Raw genomic sequence first — 25,893 nt, 5'->3', positions numbered from 1 at the left:
CTGGAACCAGCCTCAGAGAGACAGAGAGACTCAACCTCAAAAAAATAATTAAAAAAAAGATCCAGTGAGTGGCTCCTCAATTCTCCTTAGGATAAAATACAGACTCCTCTATCTGTCATTTAAAACCTTTCACAATCCAACCCAACTTAGCTTTCCAAAAAATCACACATAATTCCTTCTCATGTGTTTCCCAATCTAGCCAAACTTGCTCTTCCTGGAACATGATGTTCTCTCTCTTGCCCCTATACCTTTGAACATACTGTCCCTCACGCATGGAATCCTCTCTCTCTTCATGCCAGGTCCCTGGAACTCCTAGGTCCCTTGAAGGATTATCTTTGGTGCCATCTCCTTCAGGAGGCCTTTCATGATCCCTCTAGTTGTTAGTGTCCCCCAAATCACTATTTATTTTGAATATAGTGTGAATTTCTTTAACAGTTCATGTATCTTATCATCTCAATAGAATATAAGCTCCTTGAGGACAGGTACCATTTTTGTTTTTGCCTTTGTTTCCCTGTACTTAAAACATACTAGGAACATCGTAAGTGACTGTTGATTGATTGGTTCAGGTGTAAGTATTATTTGGCACTTGCCTATGTAGCAATCAACCTTTGGCAATATCACAATTATTGCTGAGGCTCAATCACCCTCTGACTGCTGGGATAGTGGAAGAGAGGGTTCTGGGGGAGGGGAGGGGATGAGAATTCACTTCATCATTTCTCTTCAGGCTCGAAGAAGTACTTGGCCCTTTTCCTTGTGTAAGGATAAGGTTCTACCTCCATTAATGTAATCACAAAATACCTTGACAGAATCAATCAACCAATCCATCAAAATATAAAGAGGGTGTGAATAAATTCATAACTTAATTGAGAAGATGGTGAGGTTTTGATCATTGAACAAAATGCAGATGAAACCATACAGGAAGCATCCTATGATTGGCTGAGGTCAAGTGACATCTTTTGGGCTAACTATAAAAATAGCAAAGCCGTTCAGAGTCAGTAAGTCAAGTAGGCCAGTCAAAAATGGAAGGATTCTGTTTTGGATAATCTCTATATGAGAGTTGGCACCACAGCCCTTATAAAGTATTGACCTTTGGCGATAATGGTGGTAGGGAGGAGTTGAGTTTCTTCCTTTCTCACTCTACCCACTGACCATGTCATTGGAGAGACTGAGACAGTAATTGCATCTGTCTGGAATCAAAGAGACAGAAGTAGTAGAAAATAGCACATCCAACCAGGATCAGTAGTCACTGAGAAAAGACAGGATCAGTTAATGTGACACCTCATGATGGAGAGGAGTATTGGCTATGGACTGTACAAGGCACTGACCTTCAGAGCCCAGGCGAAAGCCAGGCCTAAGGGCAATTTCATGGGGACTCTGTGAAGGGAGCAAAGGACTAACTGTAGCCAAGAGTTGTGAGTTACCCCGCTGTACCTTGTGTTCTTTACATGTATGCCTCACTGCTTTTGTACTTTAAGATTGTGCCCACTTTCCATGAGTACTACAGGTACTCATAGAGGAGTATGCCCCATACTAGGGGAGGAGAAAGTTTTGTGCAACTACTATTCTTGTTATACCATCTTGGTAAATGACTTTGCTAAAAGCCAAATAAGTCTGCCTGAATGTTAGTAGATAACTCACCAGTAGAGACTCATAAGCACCAGTACTAAAAATCTAACCCCTGAGGAGAAGAAATAAGGACCTACCAATACAAATGCAAGCTTAGGTAGTAACCTGAATAAGGCGCTGCTACCCTTACCAAGGACCACTTCTTTACAGAACAGTCAAAACAACAGGTCTTGGGAAGACCAGGCCCTCAAAGCTATGCCATTGGGAAAGCAGCTTCCTCCTAATAAATATCAGTTCTCCTTGATTCAGTACTAACTTCTTCCTTGGAATCAGGAGCAAGGAGGAGGGCCTATGAAATGGCCCCTCTCCTGCATGGCTACCCCCAACTCTCCTGGTTTGTGTCTGGCCTCAAGCCTGAATGATGCCGACACACTGAGTCAGGCCCCAGTCCCTGGTCACCTCTTATGCCTCAAAGCACTGATCTCACCTCACAGCGGTCACAACCAACATTGCCCACTCCTTCTCTCCATCCCCATCTATGCTGCCCCATTGCTGCTCTTTGCTTCCTACTGTCTGTCTCAACTCCTGCAGACCTTCCTCAGATAATGGGGAGAACCTCCCTACTTGCTTTAAGCAACCATTTCTACTCTCTCACCCACTTACCATGACTGAATTCCATTACCCTCCTTCAGCTCAGGGCTCAGACAGAGTGCCTACCACTGAGTCAACACTTCTGACTGAGTGTCTTGGGACTGAAGAAAAGCATAGACACTAGTTCCCCTTTGCCTTCCTATTCATCATCTTCCTACCCCCTGGTTTGGGGACAGTTCGTAAACAGTAACCTGAAGCCCAGAAAAGTGCAAGAAAATGTAGGAAGCATCATTTGGGAAAGAAGGGATGGGAGTGGTCACCACCAAAAACCCTGCTCCCCCACCACAGATGGGTATTACATGGGAACAGACTTCCTGACAACTATCCCAAAGGGTAATGAATGACCTCAGGAGAAAGTCAACAAACCCTCTCTCCCTGGAAGTATACAAGGAGAGACTGGGTGACCACTAGTTGGACACTGTAGCAGGACTTCATGTCTAGGGGTGAGGGGTGGGCAAGAGAGCCTCTGAAGTCCCTTCTAGCTCTGGGATTTTATGAAATATCGAGAGGCATGGGCTGTACATGTGTGTGTGTGTGTCAGTGCACACAAGGGTTTATATGTCCACCTAGGCATAGGAGCATCCTTGGGGGAGACTCACCAGCATCACTTGCACAGAGTCAGCCATTAGTGCCACGTAAGGCTTCAGGATGTCGTAATGGAAGGCAGGCGTCAGAAGCCGCCGGTGCTGGAACCAGACTGGCCCATTCAGAACCAGAAGCCCTTCCCCTGAGTCCAGGAGATACAGACAAAAGATTAAAAATGAGGCATGGAGAGAACCTCAAGGGTCTATGGCCTGAGGAGACAGAATGCATGAGAGGAACCTCCAAGGAGAAACTTGAATACATTCCTACCACTGACCCTTTACTGACGTTATTCTATACACCTGCCATGCCATCTTCCCATCTCTGTTAAAATCCTAGCACCCTTCCACAGTCAGGTGTCATGTTGCCTCCTCCCTGAAGGAGGTTATATTCTTGATTCCTCTTACCTGGCCAGCATTTCTGTCTTCTCTGCACCCATTCAACATTCTCCAGCCCTTCTTACATCCTGCCTGACTCAGATCATGGCTACATCCCATGTCTTTTCTAAGAAACTAATTTCTCTGTAATGATAGCGACCATGAGTATTTCCATTCTACCTTCCCTCAACACATATGTGTGTGCATGCACACACACATGCACATGCACACGCACTAGCCCCCTGCCCAAACTTGAACATCATTTGAGCTCAGATAGTGTTGGTGGAATAAATGAATGATTAAGTAAAAGAACTGTTCTCTGTGCATTTTTACAACCGGAGATATGGGATATGGGGGGAGGAGGGGAGAAGCAATGGTATTTCAGGCAAAGGGATGGATAAAAGTGCTTTGATGAGAAAACCCAGGGGGTGTCTAAGGGATGATGAAAGGAGTCATTTGGCTGGAACAGCAAAGTATGTGAGGAGAATGATGGGACCATAGGAGGATGTGGGGGCTGGATTCTTCAGGAGGTCTGGGGAGTGTGTACTTTACCCTGGAGTAAGGAGAAAGAAATATGCCTTTTTCAAGGGTCAGGGACTGTATTAAGTGCTTTACAAATATCATCCCATTGAATCTTCTTCAGACCTCAGTAGGGAGCCTGTGGAGTCTTCTGAACAAGAGGAGGAAGGATTGGAGAGAAGACAGGCAGCAGGCAGGGAAGCTGGTTAGAGTCAAACAGTAGTCCAGCAAGAGGGAATGAGAGGCCCGGACAGGGTGGTGGCAGGGGACATAGAAGGGGTTATAGGGAAAGGATAAGGACTTGATAGAGCACAGATAGCAAGTGGGGGCCCCTACAATCTTGGGGGGTTGAACATACCAATCCAGGGGACAAAGAATCCGTAGAGTAAATTAGCTTTTGGATCTGAAACACAGAAAAGGGGTACACATGATCTGAAAGACAGCCCATCCCAAACTCCCCTTTCTCTGGAGAGACTCCCCAGGAGCAGATGGGGCTAGATCTTGGGGCAATTACCTGTGAGGCTGCTGAGGATCCTGCAGGGGAAGAAAATGGGAGGGGTTAGGTTGGTGAGCATAAAGTAGAGCATAAGGGGAGTGGGTGAGGAGAGGGCACCTGTCAGGGAACTGAGATGGAATCTTTGAGGAGGGTCCTGAGGGGGAGGGAAATTAGAGGACCCCCCTCCCAAGGAGCAAAGGACATAGAGGGGAGTTCCTCTCACCTGATCTGCTCAGCAGAACTTTCACGTACTCAGGGTCATAGATGTAGAGAATCGCCATGGACCCAGATAACCACCGGGGAAAGGCATAAGGGAATTTCTGCACCCAAGACAACGTCACCTTTAATTCTTCTTTCTTGTGATACTGAAACAGAACCACCTACAGGTGAAGGGAGAGCTCCAGTGTGTCGAAGAACTGAATGGGGCAATTAATCTGTGGCATTTGTAATTTCTATCTCAGCAGATTCCAGCCTTCAGTCACTGTGAGGGCAACCAGGGCAAATGCCAGACTGCCTGGTTTTCCGTGACCCCTGCCCCTGGCTCAACCCCTCACACTGAGTCTTGCACAAAATAGAAGCTCAGGATCTCCTGGATTGATCAAACAAATTATTGATTGAATAATAATAATAATAGCTAGCATTTATAGAGTGCTTTTGGGTTTGCAAAATACTTTACATATATTATCTCAGTTGATCCTTATAACACTATGGAAGTAGGTGCTTATTATTACCTCATTTTACAGATGCGAAGACTGAGGCTGAGAGAGAGAGATTGATTGTTTCCTATTGTTCCTATCTATAGCTTGTACGTAGTTGTTAACATGATGTCTTCTCCCATTAGACTGGAAACTCCTTGAGGGCAGAGACTGTCATTTACCTCTTTCTGCACCCCTAGTACTTATAGTGCCAAGCACATGGTAAGTGCTTAATAGATAAATGTTTATTGGCTGACTCCTTTTCATTTGGGGAGGAAAGTTTGGGGTCCCCCCCCATCGTGTCTGTTTTTCCTTTCTTGTTAGTTCACCATTCCACTCTTACTAATTTTTATGTTTCTTTCCTAATTATTGGTTGTGGGTTGAAAGTAGCCTTTACAAGCATCAAGGTAAATGGGAGTGTAGAGAGACTTTACAAAACTGCATTCGTTTGCTGACTCTGTGGAGTTGTATGTTAGGGGATCTCTGGGAGCTCAGCCCCCTCCTAACCATGAGAGTTCAGTTCTCTCACAAAAGGCTATTGGGTTGATTTTGGAAGTGTCTCAATGAGGGGCCCTAGAGAGGGTGATGAAGAAAGCATGTGTGGCAGCAGGTGAATGTCTTGATGCTGGAGCTTTCCCAAGTTCCTCAGAGAGTTTTCTAGAAGTAGGGATAATATGCCCAAAGACATACCCAATTAGATTTGCTGCAACTACAAATTAGGAGGGAGAGTTTAAAGGATATTAATTAGGGAAGTTCAGTGATCAGTTTGATGGGTCTTTTGGAGGAGCCTTTAAATGGTCTCTTTTCACTAATTGACAAGAGGACAAGATTCCACTCCTGATGAAATCTCAGAGCCTGGGGCTGCCCCAAAATGAATTGGTTGTTTTGGACCCATCCCTTGGATCTTCTATAGAGACAAGTTTCAGTGGCTGGAGCTGCTCTGTAGTTTAATGGGTTAGCTTAGACTGAGGAAGAGGCAGCTGGATGGCTCAGGGGATAGACCCTTGGGCCTGGAGTCAGAAAGACCTGAGTTCAAATGTGATCTCAGATACTTACAGGTCATGATTAGTGACATGTAAGTCTTTCCAGATTTATCTAAAATCTGTCTGCTCGTCATTTCTTATGGAATACCATTCCATGTGGTATACCATTCTTATACCACAACTTGTTCAGCCATTCCCCAACTGATGAGCATTCCCTCAATTTACAATTCTTTGCCACCACAAAAAGAGTTGCTATAAATGTTTTTGTACATGTGGGTCCTTTTCCCTTTCTTATGATCTCTTTGGGATACAGATCTAGTAGTGGTATTACTGGATCAATGGGAATGCATAGTTTGATTGACCTTTGGGCATGGTTCCAAATTGTTCTCCAGAATGGTCGGATCATTTCACAGTTCCAGCAACAATGAACTAGTGTTCCTACTCTTTCACATCTTCTCCAATATTCTTCATTTTCCTATTTTGTCATGTTAACCAATCTGATGGCTGTGATGTGGTATCTCAGAGTTGCTTTAATTTGCATTTCTCTAATCCATAGTGATTTAGAGCATTTTTTCACTAGTGACACTTACAAGTCACATAACTTCTGTTTGCCTTAATCCACTGGAGTAGGAAATGACAAACCACTCTAGTACCTTGGCAAAGAAAATCCCATGGACAGCATTGATGTACTATGATCCCCAAAGCCACAAAGAGTTGGGCACTACTGAATGACTGAATAAAACAGACTTGGGACGATAGACTTTGTTGGGAGTGGGGGGGGGGGCGGGGATGATAATCCTTTTGTGCTAGATTATGAAAGTGGACCAGGAGACCTGCCTTGCAGTTTTTTTCACTCCTTTATCACCTTTACCCTTCTTTCTTCCAGATAATTAGCAAGAGCACAGCACCTGTGGGCATAGAGAGACATTCTTGCAGCTTCATTTACTTGCTTGCTTAACCTGATGGGAGTTTCAGGTTTCCTCAGGTGACCAAGGGGGTAATTCATGGACAATGTCATTCCTGGCCTCTAGTTAAAGAGAGGAGAAGGATCCCCTTAACAGTAGGATACCAGAACCTCACCTAGTACAAGAAGGGAAGTTCCTGCCTTGTGCAGTCTCACAAATTGACCCAAGTTTGAGAGTTTAGGGATGTGGCCTTCTATCCAGAGAAGGGGAGTCTGATGAGAAGCAACATCACTTAGAGAGAGAAGAGGATCACTCGTGTGACTCCTGAGAGAAGCAGCAGCCAAGGACTAACGCCAAGACCCAGGGATTGAGTAAGACCTTGACCTTTACTTTTATTACAATGAATAAATTTGCTTGAATGAATTTGCTTGAGACAATACAGTCCTTTGCTTGTCTGGCAAAGCCTAAGTGTGTTTCCTTTCCATGCTATTTTCTTGGTTCTCTTAAGATCTATGCGAGGGGTCAGGGGAACCTGATCTATATGTTCCTTCAAGAGTCAGGGCAAGTTCCAACTTCTAAATGATTACTTTCCTGGTCCCCCTTCTCCCTACCACTCTGCCACTCAGTTGTTCATTTGTAGATAGATATAGATAGATACAGATACATATGGATACAGATATAGATATAGATAGATGTTGTCCTCTCTGTTAGAATGGAAGCTCGTTGAGAGATGAGTTATGGTTTTGATTTCATGTATCTAGTGCCAAACACAGTGTCTGACACATAGTAGGTGATTAATAAATGATTGTTGGGGGAGCAAATGAGTGAACTCCAGATAGAATCATAACAAGACAATGAGATACTGGTCTTCTGGAGCTGTCCTGACTGGACACATCAGTCCAGAGCTTTGGACTCCTAAGGCTGTCCATTGAATAGGTGAGAACACAAGCTGAGAAAAAAAAAGGGATGTGTGAAAAAGTGTGAAAAGCAGACCTTCCCTCACCCACCCCTCCCTTCCTCTCTACTGCCATGGCCACCATCCTAGAATGCCCTCTTCCTAGCACCGGCCCTGATAGGATGCCTGACTCTCTTCTCAACCCAGGCAGCACCAGCTGCTAGAATCATTTTCCCTAACCAAAAATACGGTCATATCAGTTTTTGCTCTAAACCCTGAAATCCCATTGCCTATAAAGATAGAAACTAGCTTGACACTCAGGACACTCCACATCTGGAGTCAGTCTTACTGTCTTTTCTTGTCACTTTTGCTCACACCATTCCCTAAGACTGGAATGTATCCCACCTCCAACTTGTTATATTTCTAGCCATATTTAAAGTCTAATTTGCTTCATATATATAAAGGTTTGCAGGGAGACCTCAGAGACCACCTCCTCCAACTGAGACTTTTATAAAAAAGAGAACTAGCTACAATATCAATAAGCATTTGTTAATCACCTAGTATGTACCAAGCATTGTGGGAAGCACAAAGATACAAAGAAAGGTAAGATTGTATTTATCTGGGTTCTATTTGAAGATTCACCGTAAAGGAAAGTTCACTACCTCCTCAGACATCCCATTCCTGGATGCCTTTCAGGTTTTTTGCATCAAGTATAAACCTGCCACTAGCTGGCATGATTTTTTTTCCCCTAATGTGCCATTGGGCATTCTTCCTATGTAGCACAGAAAATCAAAAAATATTCTGTACTGTTGCAGTATTAGTAGAGAACATAAGCTCCTTGAAGGCAGGGACAATTTCATTTTTTGTCTTTGTATCTCCAATGGCATTAATGGCAGTGTCTTTCACATCATTGGCATTTAACCAATGCATGAAAGTGATATAGAGATGAAATGCAGAATAGTGGCTAAAACATGGAAAAGCAGTTGGATGCATGGATGAACATGTGAATAAGTAGATGGATGATAACTGGATGGATGGGAGTCCTACCAACTACAAAATGTTAGAGCCACCGTTAGTTGTCCAGAACTGCTACTGATCTCCTTTCTTATTTTTTTCCAGATGTCTGTGTCTTGACTTTCCACTCAGAACATGAGCCTCATCATCTCACTCCCTCTAAGCAAAGGACGCTATCGTTGTTGAGTCATTTCAGTCATGTCAAACTCTTGGTGACTCCATTAGGAGTTTTCTTGGCAAAATGCTGAAGTGGTTTGCCATTTCCTTCTCCAGTTCATTAAACAAATGAGGAAACTGAGGCAAACAGAGTTAAGTGATTTACCTGGGCTCACACAGCTAGTAAGTGTCTAAGATCAGATTTGAACTCATGAAAAGGAGTCTTTCCTGGTTCCAAGTTCAGTGCTTTATCCATTGCACCACCTAGCTGCCCTTGAAGATGCCATACTTTACTGGAAAAAAAAAGTTGAGATCAGCTGTCTCAATCTTCTTCATCTACCCCACCCCACACTTCAAATCCCAACATCATCCCTTATTATCTCCTTCTCTCCAATCTTAGAGGAAGATAGACCTTCTCCTTGCCAATTCTATCTTCTCTGCCTGTACTCCTTATTTTATCCTTTCTCATATCTTTTGGCACTTTGCCCCTTCTATCATTCTCTTCTCCCTGATTTTCTTTTTCCCTCCTTTCTTTTATTTTTACTCCACAAAGTCCTAGTCCAATACCTATAGTATGCCTCTGAATCTATTTTCCAAAAACCAGCCAACCTAATCATAAAAGAGACATAGGAGTGGCCACAAGGTAATAAAATTGTGATTGATCATGACAATACATGTGTTCTCGCTGGTAGCAGCAGTGGGATTCAGCAGTCTCCTGGGAGTCTGAGCAGCTTTTTAAGGATTGGACTGCTTGCCTCCTGGTCTGAGAAAGGGGCTAGAAAAAGTGCCCTAAAAATTGTCTGTTTACCCAACCCTGGAGTCATTGCCATGGCAGACAGGGATCCCACCCTATGGTCAAAACATACATACACACACACATACACACAAAAACCCAAAAATTTCTGCAAAGGTGATTTGAATGACAAACATAAGCTTACCAAAATAGTCTTATTTTATGGAGTGCTCACACAGGGCAAGTGCTCACATGGTAGTCAGAAGAAGCGATACAAGCACACTCTCAAAGTCTCTGTGAAAAACTTTAGAATTGATTGTGTGACATAGGAGACACTGGCCCAGGACCACCCAGCATGGCATGCCCACATCAGGGAAGGTGCTGTGCTCTATGAGCAAAGCAGAATTGAAGTAGCTCAAGATAAATGTGAGATGTGCAGATTTAAAGAATCCACCCCAGATGTTCGCAAAGACCATTTGTGCCCAACCTGTGGTAGAGCATTCCAAGCTGATGTTGGTCTGAGCAGCCACAGTTGGATGTAACTTGATTTAACATAGTGATGTCATTGTGGTCCTCTTAGAGAACAACCAACCAACCAACCAACCATTTACATACAATTTATCTAATGGTTTATATCATTTAAAATGTACTTATTTTAGCTAATCAATGTTAAATTAATTTCTTAACATTTAAATTTACTTAAAATTATGTAACATTTTAAAATGTACATCTCACTTATATATTATCTCCTCTTCTTAGTCCAGGACTTAACACAATTCTTGGCATATAATAAGTGCTTAATAAGCATTTGTTAATTAAGGAACGATTGATTCTATTGGAGGAAAAGTCTATGAAGAATTTGAGAAGACCCTCCAAATCAAATCAGCACAAACTCTGATACTTGGTGGCTCCAGTGCTAAGGAGAGGAAAGGAAAGGATGAAATATATGGGAAGGCATGATTTAGGAGAAAAAAATGAGTTCAAAGAGTTGTAGTTTATACAGAAGGTTATGTAGAATACCTGTAAAGGATACACTTTCTTAAAAAAAAATATTGCTGGACACCAAACTTGTGATCACAAAGAATGAAACTGACTACATTTTGACAGACAAGGAAGAGACTTATTGGGAACATGAGTGTTAGACCTGACTTAGAGTTCTCTGCCCAAGCAGACCATCAGACTACTCAGAGCTAATTCAAAAATTGATAATAAAAAGAGAAAGAATAATAATGAGAGAAAAAGTATAATGTACAATTTAAAAGATTTAACCCTGAATTCTTTAAACAAGCTATTTGAAAATCAAAAATAGGAAATGGGTATCAGAAATGACGCTGATAACACCTAAAATGGACAGCTACATGGTGCAGTAGATAGAGCTCTGGGTCTGGCATCAGGAAGACCTATCTTCAAACCCAGCTTCAGACATTAATTAGCTGTGTTGATCTAGAGTAAGTCACTTCCCTTCTGTCTGCCTCAGGTTCCTCAACTATAAAATGGGCATGACAATAGCACTTACCTTGGAGAGTTATTGTAAGAGTCAAAAGAAATAATATTTACAAAGTACTTAGCATTGCGCCTGGTACTTAGTAGGTGCTTAATAAATGCTTGTTCCCTTCTCCATCTCCCTTCTCCCTTCCCCTAGAATACTATTATCTAGCAATTTAATCAACTTGATTTAATTGTTCCAACAGGGAAACCAAAATAGTCCAAAAGTTCCCTCTTCAACAAACATGGACAGAATGGCCAACAAACAAGGCCAACTGGACAAAGCCCTCTTCAAAAAACATCTGACTTGCCAAATGGACCGAGGTGAGTGCCAAGGCAATATCTGGATTTAATTAAAAGAGATCCCTTATCTATACACTACTAGCAATCCCTGACCAATTAGAGGAAATCTGTTATCTACATATCTTTAGTTACGCATGCAAATAGAGTAAATCAATCAGAATATCAAACAAAATGAGAGGAAAGGTTCCTAGCCTCTCATTCCCCGTTACCAGCCAATAATTTTATCTTCTACATCTACAGTGCTACTGACTGTAACTAATCATATTGTTTTTCCCATTGATGATACCTTCAGTTTTTTTGACACTCCCCCTTTTGCCTATAAAAATCTAATAAATCTAATAAAATCCATCATCCCTTCTGGCTCTAGACCTATGATGCTAAGTCATTTCACCTTCATGGGCCTTAGTTTCTTCACGTGTCAAAAGAGGGGATTAAATTCAGTAAGCTTGAGGTCCCTTGCAGTTCCAGATGGAAGACGCTCTGATCGTGTGGTGCTATTTCTCATCCCTCACCCCTCAGGAGGACACAAATGGATTAGTGAAATGGCTTTGGATGTACCTGGGATTCTGGGATTCCATGGAATGAAGGCCTTGCTGAGGCCAGGGCCTAATACTGGGGTGAGTATTGTGTGGGTGACCATATGGACTGGCTGATCTCTCATATATCCCCCAGGACCTCCCCCCTCCCTGTACTTCCTTCTGGACTGTGCTTACCTCCAGGAAGTGCCCGTAGAGCCAGTGGGCAGGAGGGCCTGGGAAGTTCTGGAAGGTTCTAAGCAGCCTCTGCCTGCGCCAGTACAACTGGCCCCCCTTCAGCAGCAAGAGGACCAAGCCTAGGAAGAGGAGGAGGCTGGAGAGGTTTCCCAAGAGCCAAGCAGATCCCAGGTCAGTGTCCATAGTGCTGAATGAAGATCCTTCCCAGGAGAGTGCAGAGCTAGAAGATTCAAGAATAGGGAGCAACTTTTGTCTTTTATATCAGGCCACAAGATCTTATCATGAGTCAGGGAGGAATTCTTTCTTTGCTTACCCCCTAGAGTCGGTTCCTAGCAAATTACCTACTAGTTCTGCTCTGAATCAAGGCAGATTGGGGGATAAATGCTGGACAGAGAGGACCTGCCTGCAGAACTAGCCAATGAGAGGCCAAGGAGGTGTGGGCCCAGAGCCAGGACTCCAGGCACCAGGAAAGGAGGGTACATGGAGGGCCTGAAAACCAGCCCCCTGGAGCTGTAGCCCCAGGCTTGGATTAGCCCTCTGGAACCTGTTTTGCCAGACCAGGAGTCATGTGAGCCCCTCTCAGTGGGGCAGTTGACAGCATGGGGTAGAGGAAAGAACCCAGTCTACAGCTAAGGGCATCAGTTTCCTCCATACTGGAGTGGTCCTGGCCATCTCCTTTCCCTTCTCTGGCCTCAATTTCTTCATGTGTAAAATGAAGGGACTGGACTGCATGGACTTCCAGAGAAGCAGGGAGACTTCCAAGAGCCCCAGAGCTAAAAAGGGCCCCAGGCATTCAACCCAACTCAAACCACTCTGAGGAGGAAGCTTCTGCTTGGAGACCTCCCAAGATAGGGAGCCCCCTACCTCTCAAGGCTGCCTGGGAGCTGCTCTGCCTGGGAGAAACTGAGCTAAAATATCTATGAGGTTCCACCCACCCACCTCCCCACCAATGCTGCAGCATTCTTTTAGCACTCTGGAACCAGTCAAAAATGTCTAATCTCCAAGTCAGCCATCAAAGTCTCCATCCAACATGTATTTATTTAGATCCTACCCTGGGTCAGGCACTCTAGTGGGTACCGAACCTACAAAAAAAAAAAAAGAAAGCAATGGCTGACTACAAGAAGCTTACATCCTAGAGGAGTGGGGGGGAGGGTATGGAGCTAAAGAAATGCAAAGTGTCCATAAAGTGAATATTTCTTCAACAGAAGGAAGGTACTAATCATGAACACAATTTCTTTAACTAGTGTTTGCACAGGCCAGCCTTGTCTGGAGTAGTCCTCCTCTGGATAGTCATAGACAGGGAAAAGGGTCAAGTTCTGATCTGGTCAAGGGGGTGAATTCTCTGACCCAAAGCCTTTGGTCTCTGTGAATGGTGGCAGCTTCCTGGAACTCCACCTGCTCTGGAAGTCAGGCCCCAGAGTGACCACTTGTCCAAGCCCTGGGTGGCCACCCTGGTAAATCTGCCTGAATTTCATTACCCAGATCCAATGACTGCATCACTCTCTCTTTAGCCCCTACCTATACCCACATGACCCGTCCACAAGAGGAAGTTCCTTGGGACTCCATTATTAGAAGCAGAGAATGTATAGATTAGGAGCAGAAGTAAAGGAAATCTTTCTATTTGCATAGGTTAAAAGACAGCATGTCCCTCCGGACCCTCTTTCACTGTGGCAGATGGAACCTGAAATGATGGGAGAAACAAGGTTCCAGTTTCCAAGAACATCAGTTTATTAAACAATACATGCCAACTGCCCACAAACCAGTACCAGATTCTTCAGCTTTGGCACTGGACCCCAGAATACAGGAGATGACAGGTTTTCACACACTAAAAACAATCAAATATGACCAATTAATTTAGAGGAAACAATTAACCAGGATATAAAATTAAGTAATCTGGTTTCTAATTGGATGAATGATTAGGAAGTTTTTAAGTTGGGAGGGAAAGTGCCCTGAAATCAGAAAAAAAGAGGTGTCCCATTTTCCTCAAATGTCTGTATTCTATCCAAGGAACCCAGAAACAATAAATGATTAACCACTATGGGGCCACTTTGCAGATAAGACATATAGATTGCTAGAAATGTATAATTGTGAGAACACTCTGTGCATCAGTCTTCAGATCTGACTGGGTTTCTGGTCAGCATAAGCTCAGTCCATAGTTTAAAGATCTCTAAGCAGCAGGTCGAGGTGGTCCAGCTTCCCAACCATGCAGGGCTTTGTTCAAACAATGTGATAAAGTTTTCTCACACTTCTCATAATTGCATAAAGTTTTCTCACAAGACAGAAATTAGACCAGATCTTCGTTGAATAGAAAGAGAATTGCACTGGCTTCAGAACTGAGTCACAAGATGGAGTCAGTGTGATTCACTCAATTCCCACCACCCCTTGCTGTTTGAGTTCCTCCACCAAGCTAAACATCCCCAAGTCCTTTCAACTGATCCTCACATGTTATAGTCTTCAAGGTCCTTCACTGCCTTGGTTGTCCTCTGGATACTCTTAAATTTATCAGACAGTCCCACTGCCATACTATTGACAGATCTCATTTTGAAGGTTGTGTCCATTTCTGTTAAACCTAGACTATTGCCTCACTCTTCCTGGAAGCTCAATGCACACTACGACATGGCATTACCATTTGGGTCACGTTGCAGAGTCACATTGAACTTGTGTTCTCCTAAAACCCCCAGATTGGTCTCAGGGCGTGCTGGAGCCAGCTTTAACCTACTGGCAAGAACAAATTGTTAAGCTTTCAGGATGAGCATTGACACCTCAGAAACCAGCAAATACTACAAATCTGGGCTTGGTTTATTGTTTTGTTGATTGTCTAGATTTAATAAATGATGGAGAAAATGGTGATAGTGCAAATTTAACTTAAAAGTAGACAAAATGTTTCAGAGCCAGTTGTTAAATATATCCAACATACCACTGTCTGTTTCAGAACACCTGCTGTTTAACCATCCTTCTACCATCTTATACTTTGTGATGTTGATTATTTGTACCCAAGTGCAAGACTTTCCATTGACCCCTAGTGAATTTTATCTCTTTAGATTCAGCCCAGTACACTAACCTGTCAAGACCCTTTGGGATCCTGCCTCTAATTCAGTTCTCCCTTCCACCTTGGTGTCATCATAAAATCTGATGGGCATACCATATATGCTTTCATCCAAGTTCTGGATAAAAAATGCTAAACTGAACAAGGCCAAACATAGATCCCTGGGGTACTCCATTGAAGACTTTCTGTCATGTTGACATGGAACCAGTAATGACTCTTTGAATCCAGTCTGATCAATGTTTATCTTCTCCACAAGCACAGCATAAAATACTTTAGCAAAGACTTAGCTAAAATCCAGGTAAACCATATCCTCAGTATTCCCCTCATCAATGAGGGTGGAGGGTAACTCCACCAATAAAGAAAATACAGTGAGTCTGACCTGACCCAGATGAAAGCACACTGACTCTTGCTCACTACTGCTTCCCTTTGTAAATATTTAGCAAGCATAGCTTTGATGGTGTGTTCCCCAGAGTTTTCCCAGAAATCAAAGGCAAGCTAAAGGCCTAGAGTTTGAGAGCTATTTTGGACAATCAGGACCATATTCACTTTTCTCCAATCTTGTGACCCTTCTCCCATTTTCCAAGCTCTTTCAAATTTTCCTGGCAGTATCTCTGAGGTGCCCTATGACTGTTCTTTCAGGACCCCAGGATATAGTACATCTGAGACTGAATTCACTAAGGGCAGAGAAGTATTCTCTTACCATCTCTTTACATATCTTTAGGAATAAACTCCTAGTAAAGCATCTTTGTCCTACTATTTCCAGTGTGAAGATTCTTCTCCTTGGCAGAGAAAACAGAAGTGAAATAAACACTGAGCAGCTCTCCCTTCTCTGTGTTGTCTAAACCAAGGTCCTCCAACTTCATGGAGCCTCCTCTTTCTCCCAGTAGCAGTTTTTTGAGACTGTTGTTCTTTGCTTTGGAGCTTTCGTCACCAGCCTCAACTCCTTATTCAGAACTAGCATTCCTGGAAAGGAGAGGTAAAGTGTCCCCTTTTCATATTTGTGAAAATAGGCCATTCTCCATAAGCTCCCTCCTCTTCCTCATCTCCCATCACTTAGATGCCTTCTACTGCTCTCTTCTCCTTCACTCCTGCCTCATAATGAAGTGGCCTCACTCCTTAACCAGGTCAATCCTGAGCTGGAGCATCCATGATACAAATTTTCCATGACAAATTCCATAAAATTTGCCAGACTTTCACATTCATTCCATTACCTGGTCTTTCTTCCATCTTCTCTGCATTTCTTTTTAAAATCTAAGTTGGTTAGGTAGTTTCCCTGTGCAACCCCATGATTTCTTCAGTCAAATCCCATTTTTCCTCCTCACTGGACTTCTTTTCCTTTGTATCATACTAACTTCATTCTTGAGCATCTCCCCTGACTTCTTTCCCCCGAGGCATGTTGCTCTATGGGAGTCAGCCTAGCTTAGATTTCACCAATTTTTAAAGCTGGAAGGTATCTGTTGGAGAAGACAGAATGCAATGGGATTGCTTCAACAGGGAGAGGGATTGACCTGGTTAAGGAGTGAGGCCACTTCATTATGTGAGACAGGAGTGAAGGAGAAGGCATCTAAGAGATGGGAGATGAGGAAGAGGAGAGAGCTCATGGAGAATGGCCTATTTTCACAAAACATGAAAAGGAGACACCACCTCTCCTTTCCAGGAATGTTACTTCTAAATAAAGAGCATGGAAATGCTCTTCCTTCCTTGTGTCTCTTCCTTTCAGATTAGAGCTCCCCAGGGCAAACTCTTGTCTCCTTTCTGCCCAGAGACCATACTCCCTCCATCACGTTTCTTCACCGAGGTATGTCCTCCCCATAGCTGTCTAACAGGCCCACTTAAGTGGCAAAGCTGTGCCTCCTGCAGCTGGGGGGGGGGGGGTACTTCCTATAACTTCGAGGTGCCACGCCTAGTCCCCAGACTGACTCTTCTTCTCTCCTCTGTCCCTTCTTCCAACCTTTCCATCCATCTTTAGAGACCTCCAGAGTCCTGAGCAAGGACTCTTTCCACAAACCAGTAAACAAGTGTCCCCTTTTCAGGCTTTGGCTGAGGATTGACCCATCATGAGAGGGAGGCCCTGCCAAATCCAAAGTACCTCATTTTACATAGTGGGAAACTGAGGCCCAGAGAAAATCAGCTAACCTAAGGATAGGATTACCCGGCGTAAATGAAATCTGAATTTAAAGAGACCTTCTAACTGTACAAAGCTGAGGTGCTTTGCTCTGCTTCGTCCCAGAGGACAGGATGAGGAGCTCTCTCCAATTCATTCCATCTGTACCTGTGTTCATAGAGCTTTTGATTTATCCTCTCTTCCCCATTAGATGTGAGATGTAAGAGGAGGGACCAGCACTTAGCACAATGCCTAGCACACAACAGTTACTTAAAGACATGAACAAGCCAACTCTCTACATTCTCAGCTCCCTCATCTGTGAAATGGGGCAACTGGATTCCATGGTATCTATTTCATTACAGGTCTATGCTCCTATGATCCTAAGTCCTCTCAATTCCATCTAAATTTAGCACCCCAAATTTAGCTTACCCTAGATAAGCTTCAAGGTTGTGGCTAGGCAGAAATGGGCAGGGAAGGATGCAGTCTTGTGTGCAAGTTAAGAGGAGGGCTACTTCTAAAGCTAGGCCCTACTCTCTTACTCTCTCTCCCTCTAAAACTGAGATCTTTCTCTCTCTCCCTTTCAGGCAATGATTCACAACAGGTAGGACTGAGGGGATAGTTTAGATTTGGAGATTGGATCCCATTGGCCCCTGAGCTCACCTCAATTCAAGGGCTCCCGAGGTCTACATTTTACCCTTCCTGTCTCCTAGTGTCTGAGAGTGCCATAGAGTCTGGAGGCAATCAGAGGCTCCCTATCCAGGACAGGCTTGTGTCTCTCCTCAGATCAGAAGCTCCCCAGGGCAGACCTGCTCCTATTTTTTTTGTCACCTTTCCCTATAGTGCCCATCTGGGACTCCAGCCTCGGGGCACAGTCCTCTGTGTGTCTGAAGCAGAGGTCCCTAACCAGGGGCAGCAAGCACAGCAGAATCTCTTCTTAGTGGTGCAAAGGGACAAGCATAGCTGTTTCCCTACTGTGGGACTTGGCTTGCCTTCAGTGAGCCTCCATTTCCTTCTCTGCCTTACCCTTGATAATCATTATTAGCCTGCTTTCCAGCTGTAATTATCCCCTTACCCTGATTTACTGATCTGGCTTGGACCGCTACGGGTGAAAACCTCCCTATTTGGCCAATGGGCAGCAGGGGGCAGCAGAAGGCTATAAATGGTGGAGAGCTCTGCTGAACTCTGAGAGTTGACTTAATACAGAAATAATGACTATAGTCCTAACTCCATACTGGATCAGCACTTTGAGGTCCACCTGTGTGGTCATTGCCTGCACAAGCCTCCCCCAAAAGATGGCCTCTCTGAGAGTCTCTGCCCCCAGTACAGCCTGGCTAGGAGACTGGAGATCCTCATCACCTCCACAGCTTGCCTTTCTATGGCATCTCAAGGGGCATGGAGCATGCTTCTCACACCAACTCTAGCATATATTCAGAGCAATTACTGTCACCCTCCATCTTAGAGAAAAAGAAACTTCAACTAGAACTCAGGTCTACCACTCCATGCTCTCAGAAGGAAGGACTCTAGTCACTCCCCTATCTTGATTTTCCACAGAGATCAGAGGGGTTCAAAAAAAGTCAAGCCAACTTCACATCCAAAAGATGGAGGAGTTTTGACTCAAAAGTGTTGCCTCTAGGGAGGACTTGAGGATTAGAAGCTATCCTCCACTTTTCTTACACAGTCCCAATATCCAATCTGTTGCCAAATCTTGTCTTTTCTATCCTTGTGCCATTTCTTTTCCCCCCTTTCTCCATACATGTTTTTCTTTTAAATAGCATTTCATCTTTTCCAATTACATGTGAAAGCAATTTTAACATTTTTTCATAAAATTTTGTTCCAGATTTTTTCCCTTTCTCCTCCCTATGACACTAAGCAATTTGATGTGTTATATGTGTACAATCATGTGAAACATATCCATATTGGTCATTTTGCATAAGAAATGGCAAGGGGGGGAGGAATTAAGAATAAAGTGAAAATGGTATGCTTTGGTCTGCACTCAGATTCTATCAGTCCTTTCTCTGGAGGTGGATAGCATTTTTCATCATGGGTCCTTTGGAACTGTCTCAGATCTTTGCATCACTGAGAACAGGAAAATCATTCACAATTGATGGCCCTATAGTATTGCTACTGTGTTCACTGTTCTCCTGGTTCTGTTCACTTCACTTTGCATCAGTTCATATAAATCTTTCCAGGTTTTTCTGAAAGCAGCCTGCTCATCATTTCTTTTTTCTCTCTTTAATGGTATTTTGTTTTTTGTCCAATTACATGGAAAGATAGTTTTCAACATTCATTTTTGTAAAATTTTGAGTTCCAAATTTTCCCCCGGCCCCTCCCCAGACAGCAAGCAATCTGATATAAGTTATACACGTGTCATAATGTTAAATATATTTCCACATTAGTCATGCTGTGAAAGAAGAATCAGAAAAGGAGAAAACCATAAGAAAGAAAAAACAAAGAGTCAAAATCATATGCTTAGATCTACATTCAGACTCCACAGTTCTCTGGATGTGGTTAGCATTTTCCATCATGAATGTTTTTTTGGAATTGCCTTAGATCATTGTAATCCTGAGAAGAGTTAAGTCTTTCGTGGTTAATCACAACACAATGTTGCTGTTACTATGTATAATGTTCTCCTGGTCCTGTTCACTTCACTCAGCATCCATTCATGTAAGTCCTTCCAGTTTTTTTTCTGAAATCCACCTGCTCATTATTTCTTATAGAACTACCGTATTCCATCACATTCATATACCACAACTTGTTCAACTATTTCCCAATCGCTGGACATTCCCTCAATTTCCACTTTTTTGCCACCATGCCATTTCTCATATACATTCTTTTTTCTCTTGTGACCCAGCCACCTCCCACCTGGACTACTGCAATAACCTGCTGGTTGGTCACCTTGCTTCATCTCTGCCAGTGAAGGTTACTCTGCACCTAGCTGCTAATACAGTTTTCCTAAATCCAGGATTTGACCCCCTCCTCAGTAAGTCCTCTGTTTGACATTTAAAGCCCTCCACCACCTGGTCCTTCCTTACTTTTCCAGTCTTCTCACTCTAGCCTTGCCTCCACTTTCTCTATGACCCTGAAACACTGCCTTTCTCCTTATTCATCTCACAAGTCCACATCCTTGTTCTGGCTTCTCCCATACCTGGAATGTTTCTCTCCCTTGCCTAGTACCTACTGATTTTCCTGGCTTCCTTCAAAGACTCAGCTCAAATGCTACCTTCATCTGGAGGTGTTTCCTGATAGTACATCTTGTCTATACATCGTTGTTCATGAATTGTCTCCCCCATTGCAACGTGATGCCCTTGAGAACAGGGGCTAGCTTCTGTATTCCTTTTTATTCCCAATAATGGGAATGGTGTTTGGCCCAAAGGAAGTACTTGATAAATGCTTGGGAACTGAATAATCATGTAGCTGGGGAGGATAAGTCCCTAAGCTTGTGGATCAAAATTAGAATTAAGGAGGAACAGTCCTGCCAGTCCATGTACATGGGTCACATACAGCCCTCAGGCCCAAAAAAAATAAATGTATAGCTTCCCCTTATCCTTACATCATGCTCCAGAGTTTGGGTGGAAGAGGTAGCACTGTCATTATAGAGAAATGCGAGCATAGGGAGTCTAAGGCAACTGTTATGGAACTATCACCAGGAACTCAATGGAGACCTATCACTTCCACTTTACAGATAGGTAAACTGAGTCTCATAAAGGTAGTAGTATAATGAATCATGGCACTTCATCACTGGAAGGAATGAAAGGTCCTCTGCAATGTGCCCAAGGCGGAAGAGTCTTAGAGTCCTAGCCTTTGCAGGAAGACTTCCAGAAAGGGGAGTTCACTATCTGCAGGGGCAACCCATTCCACTTTGGGGCAGGGATCGCTATTAATAAGTTTTTCTAGATGTCGGGGATAAATCCACCTCTTGACAACCTCCCTTCACTGCTCCTGGCTCTGCCAAACTGAACAAGACTGACCCCTCTTCTAAGATACGATCCTTCCGATATTTGAAGGCCCCTCTCCAGTCCCCCTATCCGTGCCTTCATCAGATGCCCCTATGACCTGGTCTCCAGCACCCTTATTCTCCTGCTTTCCCTTCTCAAAGGAAGAGGGCCAGCTGCCAAATCTGACATAGAATCCTGGAGGCCAAGTGGTCAGAATAATGACCGGATTCCTTCAATAGCCTATAATAGTGGGAATGAGGCCACTACTTCCTCTGAGGGGGAGGGGACCATTGTTTCAACATTACTTTGGTTCCCTGCTCCCACCCCTCCCCACATACACATTCAGCCTTTGCCTCCTGCTGAGCTGTAGGGCTTCCCTCACATCTGGGCACAGATGTTTAGCTGGAAGCTGAAGCAGATGGTGGGGAGAGAAATTTCAGGAATCCCAGAATTCCAGGATTTCTGGGAAATTCCAGGAACCCAACCACCTGCAGCTTGGAAAGGGGCCAGGTACTATGGGCTCCCCAGGGTTGTGAGGCACCTGAGGGGAGGGAGCAGTTCCTCTGGCATCTCCCCACCTCCTCTGCTACAGTTCTTCCAATGGAAACCCTGGAGTGCCCTCCCTGACCTGCCAACTAGATGTCTGTAAATGGCTTTACCTTTCTACAGTAAAGAGGGAGATGCATCCCTCACAATTCCCAAGAAATTAACCTCCCCTTGCCCCCAGGTAGTGCAGGAGTATCTGCCAACCTTGCTGCATCTCTGAGACTATTCTGAGATAAGGGGCTAAGAAACCCCTAACTTAGGAAGATCTCTAATCTGTGGGACCTAGATGCCTGGGTCCTAACCCTTGATGAGCCCTGCCCTAGCTGTTTTCTCCACACTCTCCCCAAGGCCACCCTGTTCCCCCAAAGAAGGCACCAGCCTGCACCCTGGTACAACCCTTGAAAATCCTTTTCCTTCTAGGCCCTGATCAGCTGCCACCTCCTCCAGGAAGCCTGCTGTGAGAGGGATCTGGGTTTCTGCAGATTTTCTCCAGATATTCCCTGAGCTCCTAGTCTGGATCCTCCCTTTGCTCTCATCACATTCCACCTTACATCATACTCACCTGTGTTCTGCATATATTGCTCCTAGTGGGTGGGAGGCTCCCTGAGGACATCATTTTTCTTTTTTGCAACATAGCTCAGAGCACAGCACTTTAGCAGGGCTACGATAAAATAGCTAGCACTGTCTTCCCAAGCTTTGCCATATTCTTCACTAATAATGCCATCAGATTTCATCACATTCGTGTCCTAAACTTTGGTCATTTCCCATTTGATGAGCACCCACTGTTTCCAACTCCACCACTAATAAAAAGTGTGACAAAAATATTTTGGTATATATGGGTTTTTTTTTTCTCTCATTGACTTCCTCGGGTTATATGCCTGGGTTAAAAGGTATGGACATTTTAGTTTATTCTCGGTGACTTTTCAGAATGGTTTTCTGGACAGCAACTTTGGAAGTATTCAAGAAAAAAGAATTAAACTGTGCATACCTTTGACTCAGCAATTCTACTGCTCAGAATATGCCCCAAGGAGGTAAGAGACAGAAACAAAGGTCTAATATATACGAAAATGTTCATGGCAACTGTCTGTGTTAGAAGAGAATGGGGGAAAAGATACCTATTAATTGGGGAATGGGTATGAAATTTATAAAATATTACAGTAATGGAATATTATGCCCTAAGAAATAATAGCTAGCTAACATTTATCTAGGGGCAGCTAGGTAGTGCAGTGGGTAAAGCACCAGGCTTGAAGTCGGAACGACTCAACTTCCTGAGTTCAAATCTGGCCTCAGACACTTCCTAGCTGTGTGACCATGGGTGAATCATTTCACTCTGCTTGCCTGAGTTTCCTCCTCTATTAAATAAGCTGGAGAAGAAAATGGCAAACCACTCCAGTATCTGTGCCAAGAAAATCCAAGATAGTGTCAAGAAGAGTCAGGCACGACTGAACAATAAAAACCATTTATGTGGCACTTCAAAGTTTGCAAAGCATTGTCTGTACATTATCTCATTTAATCTTTACAACAAGCCTGGAAGGTAGGTGTTAGTATTATCCCCATTTTGCAGATGAAGAAACTAAGACAACCAGATGTTCTGTTGCATAGCTTTTAAGTATCATTGGCTGGATTTGAACTTGGGTGTTCCTCACTCTTCCAGATCTACTGCACCACCTAGATGCCTTTAAGATACGATGTGCACCGCCCCCTCTTGGCCCCTTCCCACAATTCAGCACTCAGAGATTGGGTCTGCCCCTGACTCAAGGTATTCTGTGAGGCAGTACTTCTAAAAAGACTTTGTGGCAGAGCAGAAAGCAAGAGCAGAAGTAGCAGCAGGCAGCATCCAGAATGGGACTCAGGTTTTTCACAGGCTGTTTTCCCAACAGACCTACTGGCAGTTGGGGTGGTGGCTGGGTCCGAAAGGGGATGCCTCCTGGACCTGTGCCCAGGGGTAAAGCCACGTTCCTCCTGGTGGGGTGGGGTGTGGGCACGCAGCCGGTCAGTGTTGAGGGAAGGGATATAAGGACCAGAGAGGCTATGGCCAGGAGCCAGGCTGGAGCTGGCTGCCCGGGCAGCAGATCCGGACCCGAGTTCAAGGCCTGAGTCTGCCACAGATCCGTAGTCCTCATCATCTGCAGGCAGTAGGTCAGTGCTAGTGACCCAGTTTTGCTAACACCTGAATCTGGACCGAGAGAACCTTTGGTTTGATTCCCAGCTGGGTTACTTAATACATAAGACCTGGGACAAATCCCTAGGCTTTAGTTTACACTGCAGTAAAATGGAGCCACCAGATCAGATGATATTTAACAAAGAAACAAGCAACAAACATTTAACACCTGCTTGCTGCCTGGAGAGGCACTTTGATGAGCTTGGACATATAGAGGCCATAAGGAAATAGTCTCTGCCCACAAGAAGCTTACTTTTTAACAGACAATGTGCACATGTGCAACCCAGTAAGGACTGATTCCCACCCCCCTCCCCAGCGACAGTGGAGGGCTTCTGCCCTCCCTGGGCTGAGGAATCAGTCTTTGGACTGGACACAATGAGCCCCCTGGCCCAGAGTGATTCCATGGCCTTTACTGAGCTGGCATCCTCCAGCTTAGCCATTTTCCTGACCAGGTCCTAAAACTTACTGAATCAGTGCTGGTGAATCCTACGGAGTGTTAGGTTCACTCACTCTCTGGGAGAGGGTAAGAAGCCCTCACCTGGGCACTGCTCCTCATGCCCATTGAAGGTAAAGCCATTATGGTCATACTAGTCATTCTGTCTCCAGAAGGGAAAGTGAGGAGCAGACCTGACTCTTTGCCCCCAGAGCCCTCTGAGCTCCCCTAACACACTTCTGGTTTTATTTTCATACTTTGCATTTCCCACTTCGCTGAAACATAATTATGACCACAAAAACAGAAAGAGCAAAGCTCTAGAGACATGTGACTTGCATGGTATGTGCCCTCCCTCCACCATGGCAGATCACAGGCTGTCTGTAAAGTGGGTGGCCACCTTGGGGAGCCACCCAGCCAAATCACTGATCCCCTGCCACTGCCCTGGAGACCAGTCCTTGGCTCCTCCCTGGACTGTCTGTCCCTGGCCTGGCCTCCAGAGGGCTTCGGTCCTGGGCTGCCTGAACCAAAGAGCATTTCTGTCCTGTTTTATGCCACCAGGGAAACAACCACTGAGATAATAACTGGTTTTCCTCCCAGCACACCCTGCGTTCTTTTTTCCTACTCAGCCCTCTGTCTGACCTCAGATGAATTAGGCCACTTCTAAAAAGAAATTAGCAAGAAAACGATCCCGGGGATTCAGAAGGGCACCGCTGAGAGGTAGGACACCTGGGTTCCCTTCCTAGCTCTGTGTGACCTTGGGCTTTCCCTTCCCGTCTCCGGGTTGGTTGCCTTCACCCCATGAGGAACCAAACAAGCGGGCATAGAGGGAGCTCTTCCTCCGTGCCAGGCTTCGTACCAGCTACAAGTAAAAAGAACAAGCGCATCCTCTTGCACACAGTTTCCATCTACCCTGTAAAAGCTTATCACATCCATTCCGGGCCAGCTCCTTGCCTTCCTCTGTTCCCTAGGGGGCCCAACCCGTGCCTGGCAGGTGCGCACTACAAGGACTCGGTCAAATGCGGGTCAGCAGCCTCGTTACTCATTCAGAGCACCTGGGCCTGCCCCTCCCTGTGCAGGGGGGAAACTGAGGCAGCCCAGTCTCGGCTATTCGGGACTAGAAGCCTGGCGGACTGGTACAGGAAAAAGCATCCCCTCTGCGTAGCCACTCTCTAGCTGGGTGTCTCTGGGGGAGTGGCTTCGCCAGTCCGGCCTCAGTTTCCCCAGGTGCCCACTGGAATGGACTCCGAGGTCGCTTCCAGCTCCATCCTGAGGATTCTTACTTTAGGCAAAGGATTTCATTGCTCTGAGCCTCAGTTTCCTCATCTGTACCACGGGGAAGGGGTATGGATGTTAAGCTCCCCAAGCGCTCTGCGCGGTGTGTACACGTAGTAGCCTTGTCCCTTAGTGGCAGCGCCAGCTCCTAGTATTCCGCCCCGGAGCGCTCGGGCCTCAGGAATAGGGTTCGCGGACCCTTTAAGGAGGCCCCACCCACGCGCCGACGCACAGGTGAGTGACGTCGCTGGACGGCCAATGGGAGTGCGCGCTGCTGGGGGGGGGCGGGGCGGGCGGCCACGGCCCTGGGGGCGGGGCTTCGG

The 25,893-nt window shown here is 44.8% G+C and overlaps 1 protein-coding gene across 3 annotated transcripts in view; it reads right to left on the bottom strand.

Moving 5' to 3' along the window:
- Positions 1 to 25,780, bottom strand: part of LOC140530090 (cytochrome P450 4A25-like) — a 43,427-nt gene extending 17,647 nt beyond the window's left edge. The window contains exons 1-6 of one of the 3 annotated variants that reach the window (XM_072649331.1): positions 25,155 to 25,295; positions 13,125 to 13,155; positions 12,074 to 12,293; positions 4,415 to 4,556; positions 4,054 to 4,098; positions 2,817 to 2,944 (exon numbers count right to left, since the gene is read on the bottom strand). In XM_072649331.1, coding sequence (XP_072505432.1) covers positions 2,817 to 2,944; positions 4,054 to 4,098; positions 4,415 to 4,556; positions 12,074 to 12,293; positions 13,125 to 13,155; positions 25,155 to 25,203 — 615 coding nt within the window. In that variant the 5' untranslated portion in view covers positions 25,204 to 25,295. Of the gene's footprint in view, positions 1 to 2,816; positions 2,945 to 4,053; positions 4,099 to 4,414; positions 4,572 to 12,073; positions 12,406 to 13,124; positions 13,156 to 25,154; positions 25,296 to 25,578 lie in introns of those variants that run through there. The other 2 variants (XM_072649333.1, XM_072649332.1) reach the window with 2 other exon arrangements.
- Between the last annotated feature and the right edge of the window lie 113 nt (positions 25,781 to 25,893).

The sequence above is a fragment of the Notamacropus eugenii genome, chromosome 2 (genome assembly GCF_028372415.1).
Source record: "Notamacropus eugenii isolate mMacEug1 chromosome 2, mMacEug1.pri_v2, whole genome shotgun sequence".
NCBI lineage: Eukaryota > Metazoa > Chordata > Mammalia > Diprotodontia > Macropodidae > Notamacropus > Notamacropus eugenii.
This window is presented reverse-complemented; position numbering and strand designations above follow the sequence as displayed.